The 14961-nt window shown below is 34.5% G+C and overlaps 1 protein-coding gene across 1 annotated transcript; it reads right to left on the bottom strand.

The window, feature by feature from the left end:
* Positions 1 to 13750: 13750 nt before the first annotated feature.
* Positions 13751 to 14653, bottom strand: Cavporv1r623 (vomeronasal 1 receptor cavPorV1R623). The gene has a single exon (NM_001167407.1). The coding sequence runs from the start codon at positions 14651 to 14653 to the stop codon at positions 13751 to 13753; it is 903 nt and encodes a 300-aa protein (NP_001160879.1).
* Positions 14654 to 14961: the final 308 nt, after the last annotated feature.

Here is a 14961-nt window from a genome sequence, read left to right as displayed (position 1 = left end):
TGAAAGAGAGGGAGACAACATGAAGGATGTCAGGAGGATATTTAGAGAAGTAATAGCTGAAAATTTCCCAAGCATGAGATCAGAAACTGATATCAGGATCAGTGAAGCATATAGAACTCCAAATAGTCATAACTAAAATAAAACTACACCCAGACATATAATAATCACCATCCCAGAAATCCAACACAAGAATAGATTATTAAAAGCTGTCAGAGAGAAAAGACAGATCACTTATAAAGGAAAACCTATCAGAATCACAGCAGACTTCTCAGCACAAACAATAAAGTCAAGAAGAGCATGGAGTGAAATATTCCAGATCCGAAAGCAAAATGATTTCCAACCAATACTGATATATCCTGCAAAACTATCATTCAAAATAGATGGTGAAATACGATACTTCCATGACAAAGAACAGCTGAAGAACTTCATGAACACCAAACCAACCCTGCAAAAAATATTGAAAGACAGTTTAGATACACAAAGGAAAAAACCACTAAGCAAAGCAAATAATTAAACAGAACAGAAAGATAAAGATGCAACAGCAGAGAGATAAGATTCCTACAATTAACCAGCATTTAACAGTAATAACCATTAATGTAAATGGTCTCAATGCACCAATCAAAAGAAACAGACTAGCAGAATGGATCAAGAAACAAAATCCAACCATATGCTGTTTACAGGAAACCCATCTACCCCAGAAGGATACTCACAGACTGAAAGTCAAAGGATGGAAAACAATTCTTCATGCAGCAGGAATCCAAAAAAAGGCAGGAGTAGCCATTCTGTTTGCAGACAACGTGAACTTTAAACCAACAATGACCATAAAGGACAAAGAAGGTCACTACATACGCGTAAGGGGAAAACTCCAAGAGGAAGAGATAACAATCTTAAATATATATGCACCAAACTCCAGAGCACCCAGTTATATAAAACAATTATTAACAGAAATGAAAACTCAAATTATCAGGAACACAATTGTAACAGGAGACCTTAATATGCCATTGACACCAAGGGACAGATCAACCAGACAGAAAATGAGCAAAGAAATAACAGAACTGAATCACACCTGTGAACAAATGGGTTTGATAGACATATACAGAATGTTCCACCCAACAACATCAGAATACACATTCTTCTCAGCAGTACATGGATCATTTTCTAAAATAGACCATATATTAGCTCACAGAACATATTTAAACAAGTGCAAAAGAGCTGAAATCATCCCTTGCATGTTATCAGATCATAGCGCTCTGAAATTAGAAATTAATGATAAAAGATACTGCAAAAATCCCGCAAACACATGGAAACTGAATAACACACTCTTGAGCAATCAGTGGGTCACAAAAGAAATTAAAGAAGAAATTAAACAATACCTAAAAGAAAATGAAAATGCAGATACAACTTACCGGAATCTGTGGGATGCAATGAAAGCCGTTCTGAGAGGAAAATTTATTGCACTGAGTTCCCACATCAGGAAAACAGAATGAATACAAGTAAATAACTTGATTCTACACCTCAAACAGCTAGAAAAAGAAGAGCAAGTCAAGCCCAAAGCCAAAAGAAGAGAGGAAATTATAAAAATCAGAGCAGAAATCAATGCAATAGAGACTAAGAAAACAATCCAAAGAATCAACAAATCAAAGAGTTGGTTCTTTGAAAGAATAAATAAAATCGATAAGCCCCTAGCCAGCCTTATTAAAAAAAGGGAAGAAAAAGCTCAAATTCATGCAATAAGAAATGAAAAAGGAGAAATCACTACAGACCCAACAGAAATACAGAAGATCATCAACACCTATTTCTAAAACCTCTACTCTCAAAAGTTTGATAACACAGAAGAAATAGACAGATTCTTAGAAACATATGAAGTACCAAAGCTAGATCAAGAGGATGTAAAACTTTTGAATAACCCAATCTCTGCTAATGAAATTGAAAATGTAATTAAGTCCTTACCCACCAAGAAGAGCCCAGGCCCAGATGGATTCACTGCAGAATTTTACAAGAAATACAAAGAAGACCTAATGCCGACACTCCTCAAACTATTCAATGAAATTGAAAGGGAAACAATCCTTCCTAAGTCATTCCTGGAAGCAAATATTACTCTAGTACCAAAACCTGAGAAAGACCCAACTATAAAAGAGAACTATAGACCGATCTCCCTAATGAACACAGATGCAAAAATCCTCAATAAAATATTGGCAAATAGGATGCAGCAAATCATCAGGAAGATTATACACCATGACCAAGTGGGATTCATCCCAGGAATGCAAGGATGGTTCAACATATGCAAATCAATAAATGTAATCAACCATATCAATAAAGCCAAAAATAATCACATGATCATTTCTATAGATGCAGAAAAAGCCTTCGATAAGGTCCAACACTTATTCATGATAAGAACTTTACAGAAAATTGGAATAAATGGTCTTTACCTCAATATAATAAAGGCCACTTATGACAAACCAGCAGCCAGCATCATACTAAATGGCCAAAAATTGAAAGCCTTTACTTTAAAATCGGGCACAAGACAAGGATGTCCTTTATCACCACTCCTATTTAATATAGTACTGGAAGTACTAGCCAGAGCAATTAGGCAAGAAAGAGAAATAAAAGGGGTAAAGATAGGAAAAGAAGAAGTTAAATTATCATTGTTTGCAGATGACATGATACTCTACATAGAAGACCCCCTAAACTCCATTGAAAGACTCTTAGATACAATAAATAAATTCAGTAATGTGGCTGGATACAAAATCAATACTCAGAAATCAATAGCATTCCTATACACGAACAACAAAATTACAGAGAGGGAAATAAGAGAAACTGGACTATTCACATTAGCAAGCAAAAAATGAAATATTTAGGAATTACTCTTACGAAAGAAGTGAAAGACTTATACAGTGAAAATTATAATACACTGAAAAAGGAAATTGAAGATGATCTCAGAAAATGGAAAGACATCCCTTGCTCATGGATAGGAAGAACAAACGTTGTGAAAATTGCCATTCTCCCAAAACTTTTATACAGATTCAATGCAATACCAATAGAAATACCATCAACATACCTTATAGATGTAGAGAAATCACTCCTAAATTTCATCTGGAACCAGAAGAGACCTAGAATCGCAAAGGCAATTCTAAGCAGCAAAGACAAACAGGAGGCATCACAATCCCTGACTTGAAGTTATACTACAAAGCAACAGTGGTAAAATCAACATGGTATTGGAATCAAAACAGAGCCGAAGATCAGTGGAATAGATTAGAAGATACAACCACTACTACGAACACACTCAACCACCTTATCTTTGATAAAGGAGCCAAGCAGGTTCACTGGAAGAACGACAGTCTCTTTAATAAATGGTGCTGGAAAAACTGGCTCTCCATTTCCCGAAAACTAAAGCTATGGCCTATGTCTACCACCATGTACTGAATTAAAATCTAAATGGGTCAAAGATCTGAATATTAAAACAGAAACACTAAATCTATTGGAAGACAAATTAGGTAGAAACCTTCAGACATAGGAGTAGGTAAAGAATTCATGAACAGGACTCAAACCGCACGGGAAATACTTCCCAGAATCATTAACTGGGACCACTTCTTATTAAAAAGTTTCTGCATGTCAAAAGAAATCTCCAGCATAGTGAAAAGAAAACCCACAAACTTGGAAAAGATTTTAGTGAACTCTCTCTCAGACAAGGGCCTCTTGTCTAAAACATATAAAGAATTAAAGAAACTCAGACCTCCAAAATTCAAAGATCCAATCCAAAAATGGGCATCTGAGATGAATACGCAATTCTCAGATGAAGAAATGCAAATGGCAAATAAATACATGAAAAAATGCTCATCATCATTGGTCATTAGAGAAATGCAAATTAAAACCACACTGAGATACCATCTCACTCCTGAAAGAATGGCCAGGATCAAGAAAACCGACAACAAATGCTGGAGAGGCTGTGGGGAAAAAGGAACTCTCCTGCACTGCTGGTGGGAGTGTAGACTGGTACAGCCTCTGTGGAGGTCAGTCTGGAGATTTCTCAAAAACCTGGGATTGGAAGTCCCATTTATTCCAGCTATTCCACTTCTAGGCATATTCCCAGAAGAACTGAAAGCATCATACCACAGTGATATATGCAGACCTATGTTTATAGCAGCACAATTTGTAATCGCCAGATCTTGGAAACAACCCAAATGTCCATCAACTGAGAAATGGATAAAAAAGTTGTGGTATTTCTATACAATGGAGTATTATTCACCTATAAAGAAGGATCACATTGAGATATTTATCAATAAATGGGCGCAGCTTGAGACCATACTCATAAGTGAAATAAATCAATCTCGCATGTATGAATACCGAATAGTTTCCCTAATGTAAGTAATGATTCAAATATATAAAAATATGTGGTAATCATGATTCCCCATTAGGTGGCCTTGAAGCCTTATAAAGTTTTCACTCATTAATTAGAAAGGCTTTATTTTGGGCTTCTTGATATGAAAATATTTGAAGCTAGAGTATATGAAGTTTTATCCAAATATTTCAAGGAAAAAGACACTATGGTAACTACTATTAAGTCAGGTTATATGGTGGTGAAGAACTAGGTTGTTGAAACAGTCATGCTGTGACCTGTATTGTTGTATTGTTATGTCCTGTTTTATCTGAATCTCCCCCTTATTGTTTTAAAAAAATTATTTAGTCATTTCTTATGTTTGTCTTAATTAAAGAAAAAATTCAAAAAATTAGGATATATAAATAGTAATTGTTTTTGATTTCCTATTAACTTGTTTTGAAGTCCTGTAGTACTCCCACGATCTTGTTTTGACTGATTAGACTCTGTTCCATTCTGTATGATAGTATCAAATTTGCGGGTACAGACAACTACTTTGAAGGCAATAAGATTCACTAAGATGCCCATTCTGGTTTGACTGTTGTCTCCCCTGGGAAGTCCTGTAATGTTTACAATGCTTAAGTTTTATTGGTCTTGTTCTCTACTGTTTTGTTCAACTTTAGAATATCTAATGAGATAGACAATTCTTTTTAAAGAAACAAGAGACATTGTTGATAACCATTGTTGATAACCTTGTACTCTGTTTTACATCATGTGCTATGTCTATACTTGGTTTTGACTGACAGCTTTGTTTTGCCATATTTGACTGTTTTCTTCCCCCCCCCCCCAAAAAGTAATAAGCACTAAGGAGTAATAAAATCCAAAATGTGTAAATTTTGTTGTAAAAAAGAGAGGGAAAAAAAAAAGAAGAAAAAGAGCTCTAACGGATATAACAGCAAGTGTGTTTAGGGGTGTTAAATAGCTGATTATATCAATGTTTTTGGATCATTAAACACAGCTGTTTGCAGTCTCCCTGTTTGAATGTCCACCTTGTATTCTTTGATACTGTGATTTGAGGAACTATTTTCAAGAAGATAATATGTAATCTACTAACAGGTGATTTCTTACTGTTATCTTTTTTTATTTGTTTGTTTTGTTTTTTTGTAGTTCTGTATTATGTGTAACCTTACACAGCTTTGGTTTGTTTTGTGTTTTTCTCTTTTTCCTCTTAAATAAAAAAAAAGAAACAAACAGAATACATAAAGCAGATTCACAGAGATATACAGGAAATAAAAAACTCAACTGAAAGTTGTAAACACCGCCTTAATGAAAGTGAATTTCAGACCTTGAAGACAGGATTGCAGCTAGTAGACAGGAAAGGAAAGATCTTTTAAAAATAACAAGGAATCAGGAAACAACAATTCAACAACTGCAAGATGATGCAAAGAAAAATAACATATGAATGATAGGGATTAATGAAAAAGAAGGGGACAACATAAAGGATGTCAAGAGGATATTTAGAGAAGTAATAGCTGAAAATTTCCCAAGCATGAGATCAGAAACCGACATTAGGATCAGTGAAGCATGTAGAACTCCAAATAGTCATAACCAAAATAAAACTACACCCAGACATATAATAATCACCATCCCAGAAATTCAACACAAGAATAGATTATTAAAAGCTGTCAGAGAGAAAAGACAGATCACTTATAAAGGAAAACCTATCAGAATCACAGCAGACTTCTCAGCACAAACAATAAAGTCAAGACGAGCATGCAGTGAAGTATTCCAGATCCTAAAGCAAAATGATTTCCAACCTAGACTGATGTATCCTGCAAAACTATCATTCAAAATTGATGGTGAAATATGATACTTCCATGACAAAGAACAGCAGAAGAACTTCATGAACACCAAACCAACACTGCAAAAAATATTGAAAGACAGTTTAGATACACAAAGGAAAAAACCACTAAGCAAAGCAGATAATTAAACAGAACAGAAAGATAAAGATGCAACAGCAGAGAGATAACATGTCAACAATAAACCAGCATTTAACAGTAATAACCATTAATGTAAATGGTCTCAATGCACCAATCAGAAGAAACAGACTAGCAGAATGGATCAAGAAACAAAATCCAACCATGTGCTGTTTACAGGAAACCCATCTAACCCAGAAGGATACTCACAGACTGAAAGTCAAATGATGGAAAACAATACTTCATGCAGCAGGAATCCAAAGAAAGGCAGGAGTAGCCATTCTGTTTGCAGACAATGTGAACTTTAAACCAACAATGACCATAAAGGGCAAAGAAGGTCACTACATACTTGTAAGGGGAAAACTCCAAGAGGAAGAGATAACTATCTTAAATATATACGCACCAAACTCCAGAGCACCCAGTTATATAAAACAATTATTAACAGAAATGAAAACTCAAATTATCAGTAACACAATTGTAACAGGAGACCTTAATACCCCACTGACACCAAGGGACAGATCAACCAGACAGAAAATGAGCAAAGAAATAACAGAACTGAATCACACCTGCGAACAAATGGATTTGATAGACATATACAGAATATTCCACCCAACAACATCAGAATACACATTCTTCTCAGCAGTACATGGATCATTATCTAAAATAGACCATATATTAGCTCACAGAATATATTTAAATAAATGGAAAAGACTTGAAATCATCCCTTGGAAGTTATTGGATCATAGCACTATGAAATTAGAAATTAATGATAAAAGATACTGCAAAAATCCTGCAAACACGTGGAAACCGAATAACACACTCTTGAGTAATCAGTGGGTCACAGAAGAAATTAAACAATGCCTACAAGAAAATGAAAATGCAGATAAAACTTACCAGAATTTGTGGGATGCAATGAAAGCCATCCTCAGAGGAAAATTTATTGCACTGAGTTCCCACATCAGGTAAACAGAACGAATACAAATAAATAAATTGATGCTACACCTCAAACAGCTAGAAAAAGAAGAGCAAGTCAAGCCCAAAGCCAAAAGAAGAGAGGAAATTATAAAAATCAGAGCAGAAATTAATGCAATAGAGACTAAGAAAACAATCCAAAGAATCAACGAATCAAAGAGTTGGTTCTTTGAAAGAATAAATAAAATCGATAAGCCCCTAGCCAACCTTATTTTAAAAAGGGAAGAAAAAGCTCAAATTCATGCAAAAAGAAATGAAAAACGTGAAATCATTACAGACCCAATAGAAATGCAGAAATGTCATCAACACCTATTTCGAAAACCTCTACTCTCAAAAATTTGATAACACACAAGAAATAGACAGATTCTTAGAAACATATGAAGTACCAAAGCTAGATCAAGAGGATGTAAAACTGCTGAATAACCCAATCTCTGTTAATGAAATTGAAAATGTAATTAAGTCCTTACCTACAAAGAACAGCCCAGGCCTAGATGGATTCACGCAGAATTCTACAAGAAATACAAAGAAGAACTAATGCCAACCCTCCTCAAAATATTCAATGAAATTGAAAGGGAAGCAATCATTCCTAGGTCATTCCTGGAAGCAAATATTACTCTAGTACCAAAAGCTGAGAAAGATCCAACTAAAAAAGAGAACTATAGAACGATCTCCCTAATGAACACAGATGTAAAAATCCTCAATAAAATATTGGCAAATAGGATGAAGCAAATCATCAAGAAGATTATACACCATGACCAAGTGGGATTCGTCCCAGGAATGCCAGGATGATTCAACATACGTAAATCAATAAATGTAATCCACCATATCAATAAAGCCAAATGTAAGAATCATATGATCATTTCTATAGATGCAGAAAAAGCCTTCGATAAGGTCCAACATTTATTCATGATAAAAACTTTACAGAAAGTTGGAATAGATGGTCTTTACCTCAGTAGAATAAAGGCCATTTGTGACAAACCAACAGCCAGCATCATACTAAATGGCCAAAAATTGAAAGCCTTTACTGGAAAATCAGGCACAAGACAAGGACGTTCTTTATCACCACTCGTATTTAATATAGTACTGGAAGTACTAGGCAGAGCAATTAGGCAAGAGAGAGAAATAAAAGGGATAAAGATAGGATAAGTAGAAGTTAAATTATCATTGTTTGCAGATGACATGATACTCTTCTTAGAAGACTCCCTAAACTCCATTGAAAGACTCTTAGATACAATAAATAAATTCAGTAATGTGGCTGGATACAAAATCAATACTCAGAAATCAATAGCAATCCTATACACGAACAACAAAATCACAGAAAGGGAAATAAGAGAAACTGGACTATTCACATTAGCAAGCAAAAAAAATGAAATATTTAGGAATTAGTCTTACAAAAGAAGTGAAAGACCTATACAGTGAAAATTAATACACTGAAAATACACTGAAAAAAGAAATAGAAGATGATCTCAGAAAATGGAAAGACATCCCTTGCTCATGGATAGGAAGAATAAACATTGTGAAAATGGCCATTCTCCCAAAACTTTTATACAGATTCAAAGCAATCCGAATAAAAATACCATCAACATACCTTTTTGATCTAGAGAAATCACTCCTAAAATTCATCTGGAACCAGAAGAGACCTAGAATAGCAAAGGCAATTCTAAGCAGCAAAGGCAAGGCAGGAGGCATCACAATCCCTGACTTGAAGTTATACTACAAAGCAACAGTGGTAAAATCAACATGGTATTGGAATCAAAACAGAGCTGAAGATCAATGGAATAGATTAGAAGATACAATCACAACTACAAACACACTCAACCACCTTATCTTTGATAAAGGAGCCAAGCAGGTTCACTGGAAGAACGACAGTCTCTTTAATAAATGATGCTGGAAAAACTGGCTCTCCATTTGCCAAAAACTAAAGCTAGACCCATGTCTATCACCATATACTAAATTAAAATCTAAATGGGTCAAAGACCTGAATATTAAAACAGAAACACTAAATCTATTGGAAGACAAATTGGGTAGAAACCTTGAAGACATAGGAGTAGGTAGAGAATTCATGAACAGGACTCAAACCACACAGGAAATATTTCCCAGAATCAATAACTGGGACTACTTCTTATTAAAAAGTTTCTGCATGTCAAAACAACTCTCCAGCATAGTGAAAAGAAAACCCACAAACTGGGAAAAGATTTTAGTGAACTCTCTCTCAGACAAGGGATTCTCGTCTAAAACATGTAGAATTAAAAAAACTCAGACCCCCAAAATTCAAAGATCCAATCCAAAAATGGACATCTGAGATGAATACGTGCTTCTCAGATGAAGAAATACATATGGCAAATAAATACATGAAAAAATGTTCATCATCATTGGTCATTAGATAAATGCAAATTAAAACCACACTGAGATACCATCTCACTGCTGAAAGAATGACCAGGATCAAGAAAACCACCAACAACTAATGCTGGAGAGGCTGTGGGGTAAAAGGAACTCTCCTACACTGTTGGTGGGAGTGTAGACTGGTGCAACCTTTGTGGAGGTCAGTCTGGAGATTTCTCAAAAACCTGGGATTGGAAGTCCCATTTATTCCAGCTATTCCACTTCTAGGCATATTCCCAGAAGAACTGAAAGCATCATACCACAGTGATATATGCAGACCTATGTTTATAGCAGCACAATTTGTAATCGCCAGATCTTGGAAACAACCCAAATGTCCATGAACTGAGGAATGGATAAAAAAGTTGTGGTATTTCTATACAATGGAGTATTATTCACCTATAAAGAAGGATCACATTGAGATATTTATCAATAAATGGGCGCAGCTTGAGACCATACTCATAAGTGAAAAAATCAATCTCGCATGTGTGAATACCGAATAGCTTCCCTAATTAAGTAATGATTCATCTATATAAAAATATATGGTAATCATGATTCTCCATTATGTGGCCTTGAAGCCTTGTAAAGTTTTCACTTCTTAATTGGAAAGGCTTTATTCTGGGCTTCTTGATATGGAAATATTTGAAGCTATAGTATATGAAGTTTTATTCAAATATTTCAAGGAACAAGACAGACATATGGTAACTACTATTAAGTCAGGTTATTTGGTGGTGAAGCACTAGGTTGCTGAAACAATCATGCTTTGACCTGTATTGTTGCATTGTTATGTCCTGTTTTATCTCAATCTCTCCCATATTCATTAAAAATTATTTAGTTATTTTTTATGTTTTTTTAATTAAGGGGAAAAATTTAAAAAAATTAGCATGATATATAATAGTAACTTTTTTGATTTCCTATTAACTTGTTTTGAAGTCCTGTAATAGTCCCACGATCTTGTTTTGACTGATTAGACTCTGTTCCATTCTGTATGATAGTATCAAGTTTGAGGGTACAGACAACTACTTTGAAGGCAATAAGATTCACTAAGATGCCCATTCTGGCTTGACTGTTGTCTCCCCTGGGAAGACCTGTAATGTTTACAATGCTTAAGTTTTATTGGTCTTGTTCTCTACTGTTTTGTTCAACTTTATAATATCTAATGAGATAGACAATTCTTTTTAAAGAAACAAGAGACATTGTTGATAACCATTGTTGATAACCTTGTACTCTGTTTTACATCATGTGCTATGTCTATCCTTGGTTTTGACTGACAGCTTTGTTTTGCCATATTTGACTTTATTGTTTCCCCAAAAAGTAATAAGAACTAAGGCATAATAAAACCCAAAATGTGTAAATTTTGTTTTAAAAATAGAGGGAAAAAAAGTGCTCTAAAGGATACAACAGCAAGTGTGTTTAGGGGTGTTAAATAGCTGACCATATTAATGTTTTTGTTTGGATCATTGAACTCAACTGTTTGCAGTCTCATTGTTTGAATGTCCACTTTGTATGGTTTGATACTGTGATTTGAGCAAGTATCTGTAAGATGAAAATATATAATCTATTTACTGGTGATTTCTTACTGTTTTTTTTTGTAGTTCTGTATTACTCATACCCTTACACTGCTTTGTTTTGTTTTGTTTTTTTCTCTTTTTCCTCATACCTAAAATTTTAAAAAAAGAATACTGAGTGGTAGATGATTAAAAACACTACCATTTGTAAGTAAAAGTTTGCCATGGTGGACGATCTTATATACTACTATGACAAGAACAAGAAAAGCAAAATACATAGATGCATACAGTTAAACAAGAATGTATTAGATGTGATGTGCATTTTTGACACAGATTTTCGTGTTTCAAATTCTATTTAATACCCATCATATGAAAGTACACTCTTCCAGGAGCTCTTCATATTAAGAATGGAGAAGCAAGCACACATGGAAGGAGGAGAGAATTTTCAAGGTCTGAAGAATCTGAATGCAGCAATCAACTGCGATAAAAACCTTTCGCAAAAATGTGAGGTTTTCTTTGCATGGAAATATGAACTCCAAGGTAATACATGTACTCTATGGAAAACATTTGTCAAGGAAGGGTTTATTGCATTTCTTTTTTGTCTGCATGTCTAAATGTAGCTCCTCTACTTGCATTGACAAAATTACAGATAGTTTCCAGTTCAAATGACACTGATTTTCAAGATGGTGACAGTGTAAACCTATTGCCCAATACATCCAGTTAGGTAAATTAAAACAGTCAGATTTTGAAAGTTAGTCATGCTGCAGTAAAGTAACTCAAAAGTGAATAATTGTGTTCCTGAGTTCTTGCGTTGTTCTCATGACTACATTTTATTTTTTGTGTTAATAGTGACTGAATCTGAGACCTTACATGTGCCAGGCACAGTAGGACATGAACAAGCTACATCTCAAAATTGTGCACAAAAAATTTATATTAAAACAAGATGTTTTATTACGAAAGTGGTACAAACTTTCAAAACAGAGTGTTGGAGATTAACAATGCTTTGTTTATTGCTTACTACTATCTTAAAAGATAGTACTAAGCTCCTTTTGCAAGATATGAGCATGAAAAATTGATCAATTTACACAGAAAACTTTCTTTCCAAAGGCCTTTTAAAAATCTAATTAACATAGATAACTGCAATAAACAATGAATTTTTATTTTAAAATAAAAGCACAAAAATAAAAAGCAATGGAACAAACAAATAAGAAACCATTCACAGCAGTATCAATAACAACAAGTAAAACAAGAGTGATATAGCATTTCCAAACAAGATGATAGGAATTTAATGGGCGTTAGAATGCTTATTGCTGGCTTCAAAATGCTTGCTTATGTTGTCATACGCAGGCATGCAAAATTGAACAAAGAATATGATTTCCCTTTGAACAATTTCTTTCCTTTTCAAAGTATCTATTGTGATTTTCGAACCATATTCTCTTTCAGTTTCTTACACAAATGAAAAAATAACGTGTTTACATATGTGAATCTGATTTATTTCACTTATGATAATGGTCTCTATTTGTATCCGTTGACCTATAAAATCCTCTAGTTTATCCTTCTTTATAGCTGAATGATACTCAATTGTTTAAAAATACTACATCCTGCTTAACCATTCCCCAGTTGATCAGCATTGGGATTGTTTCCAAGATCAGGCTACCACAAATTGTGCAGCTACAAACATGGGTGTTCATATATCACTGTCATTTGAGGCTTTCAATTGTTCTTGGTAAAAATCCAGAAGGACAATTGCTGGATTGAATGGAACCTCTAATGCTAATTTTTTGAGGAACCCAGACACTGGTTACCATAGCAATTTTAAACGCCAATAAATATATAAAAAATTATTCAACCTCATTGGTCATTCAAGAAATGCTAATTAAAACAACACTGAGATAACATCTAACTTCCCAAAGAATGGCTAACATATAGAAATCAACATATGACAAATGTTGGAGGGGTTATGGGGAAAAAGGAACATTTGAAGATTGTTGCTGGGAGTGTACAATGATTTTTAAAACAATCATTTAAAAAAATGGTCATGAGATTGTATTTGCAGTATAAATTAAAAACTTGGATCTAACATACAAGTATAAGTGAAAGAAACCAAAGACTGTAAAATGAGTGAGTTATAAAAGAATATTGAAAGTCTTAAAACTCACTTAAGTGTATAGTAATTACAGATAGTAATTACATACATACATATATATATATATATATATATATATATATATATATATTTCACAGATAAAAGTAAACTGAAATTTGTAACTAATTGAGACTGGAGAGAAAAATATTCCACACAAAAAACAAGGAATCAACAAGCACAAACAGAAAAAACAGAGAGAAAAACAGGAACAAACAAAGGAACTGAATAAGAAAATCAAACACCTCCAAGTGTAAAATAAAATTATATGAGTCATAAACATTAAAAAGCATTTCCTTTGAACAGCTAAAAACATTTCTATATACCATGGCACACCTACCTCAACAGTAAAATGAGCTCACATTTGTGCTTTGGGCTTTGCAACGGATGAGTGCATGCAGTACCAAAGATTTGAAAATCAAACTGATTCCCATGTCTGAAGAGGTGAGATGTGTGCTCACTTCTTCCACATGCACCTGCATACACAGTGTTCACGAGTCATGAGAATAAATGGACTAGCAGTAGGGAAACAAGCATTGGTTAAGGCAGAAGTTTTAACCAACCACCAAGCAGATCTGTCATAAATAGAAAACCAAATGTATGTGATGGAAGACAGGGCATAAAAGGAAACAAAGGCACAGACCAAGATGAAGATGCTTTGAGAAGCTCTGGTTTCAGGGGAAGTTCTCGAGGAACTGTTGTATCTGTGAATGTGCTTTGTTCGCTGCTTGTGCCTGTATAGAATGAAAACCATGGAGCCACTGCTCCAGATCATAAGTTTCAACCACAAAATATCATGTGATAAAGACAATGATGCAAAAATGGTATTTTTGTCCTGGGTAGTAGTTGTAGCTGAACAGTATAGATAATTTATAGTGTTTGTTAAATTTTCATTGTTGGTTTTTTCACTCACAAGCATAGGAACTCTGATGTTTGCCAGCATGTGCAGGACCCAGAAAAGGATGGTACAGTGCCCAATGTATTTTATGGCTTTCACTTTCAATTCTGTCCACCTGGTGCTCCTGGGGCTGATGGTGATGGCCTGGAAGACACTCAGCAGGCAGGTGGTGCTGAAAGACACACCCTTGCCCACCATTAAAACATAGAAAACAAGTTTGCACCCAAAATTATTAAGAAAGTCTTTCATCCCAAGAGCTGACATGGTGTCTGGGATTCCTCGGGAGAGAATGACTAACAGGTTGGCCACTGTCAGGTTTGTGAGAATAAAATCTGTTGGCCTAGACCTGCTTCCACTGAAGTAAATGAAGACATATTGGCATAAAAGTGAGAGATTCCCCAGGCTTCCAATGCAAATGGGGAAAAGTAGGAGGGTGAAAAATTTTAGATCCACAGATGTCATTGTTCTACCATGCAGGATTCATAGCAACATTTTAAAATGCTGGGTTCTGTATAGAGACATATTCCTTGAGGCAAAGATTTCCTATAAAATGAGTTCAAAATTATGCACATTTTCTTCCTTAAAATTTAATTTCAACTGTATATTTTGTGTTTTTAAATATTAAATGCTCTTCTTCATTATATATCATTTTAAATGTATGGCTCATGTGGTTCATGGCTTACCATGGAATACCAACATACTTATGCCTCACAATATGGTGGTTAGTACCTAACAATATGTGCTATGAAGAAAAAGCGTGTTTACTAAAG

This window comes from Cavia porcellus, unplaced genomic scaffold (assembly GCF_034190915.1).
Source record: "Cavia porcellus strain 051 isolate PalLab524CR breed Dunkin Hartley unplaced genomic scaffold, mCavPor4.1 scaffold_7, whole genome shotgun sequence".
Taxonomy (NCBI): domain Eukaryota; kingdom Metazoa; phylum Chordata; class Mammalia; order Rodentia; family Caviidae; genus Cavia; species Cavia porcellus.
The sequence above is the reverse complement of the archived record's forward strand: the minus strand, read 5'-3'. Positions and strand labels throughout refer to the sequence as shown.

What these genes read in the sequence shown, in the direction of transcription:
- Cavporv1r623 (NM_001167407.1), bottom strand. Translation starts at nt 14,653, where the DNA reads ATGACATCTGTGGATCTAAAATTTTTCACCCTCCTACTTTTCCCCATT.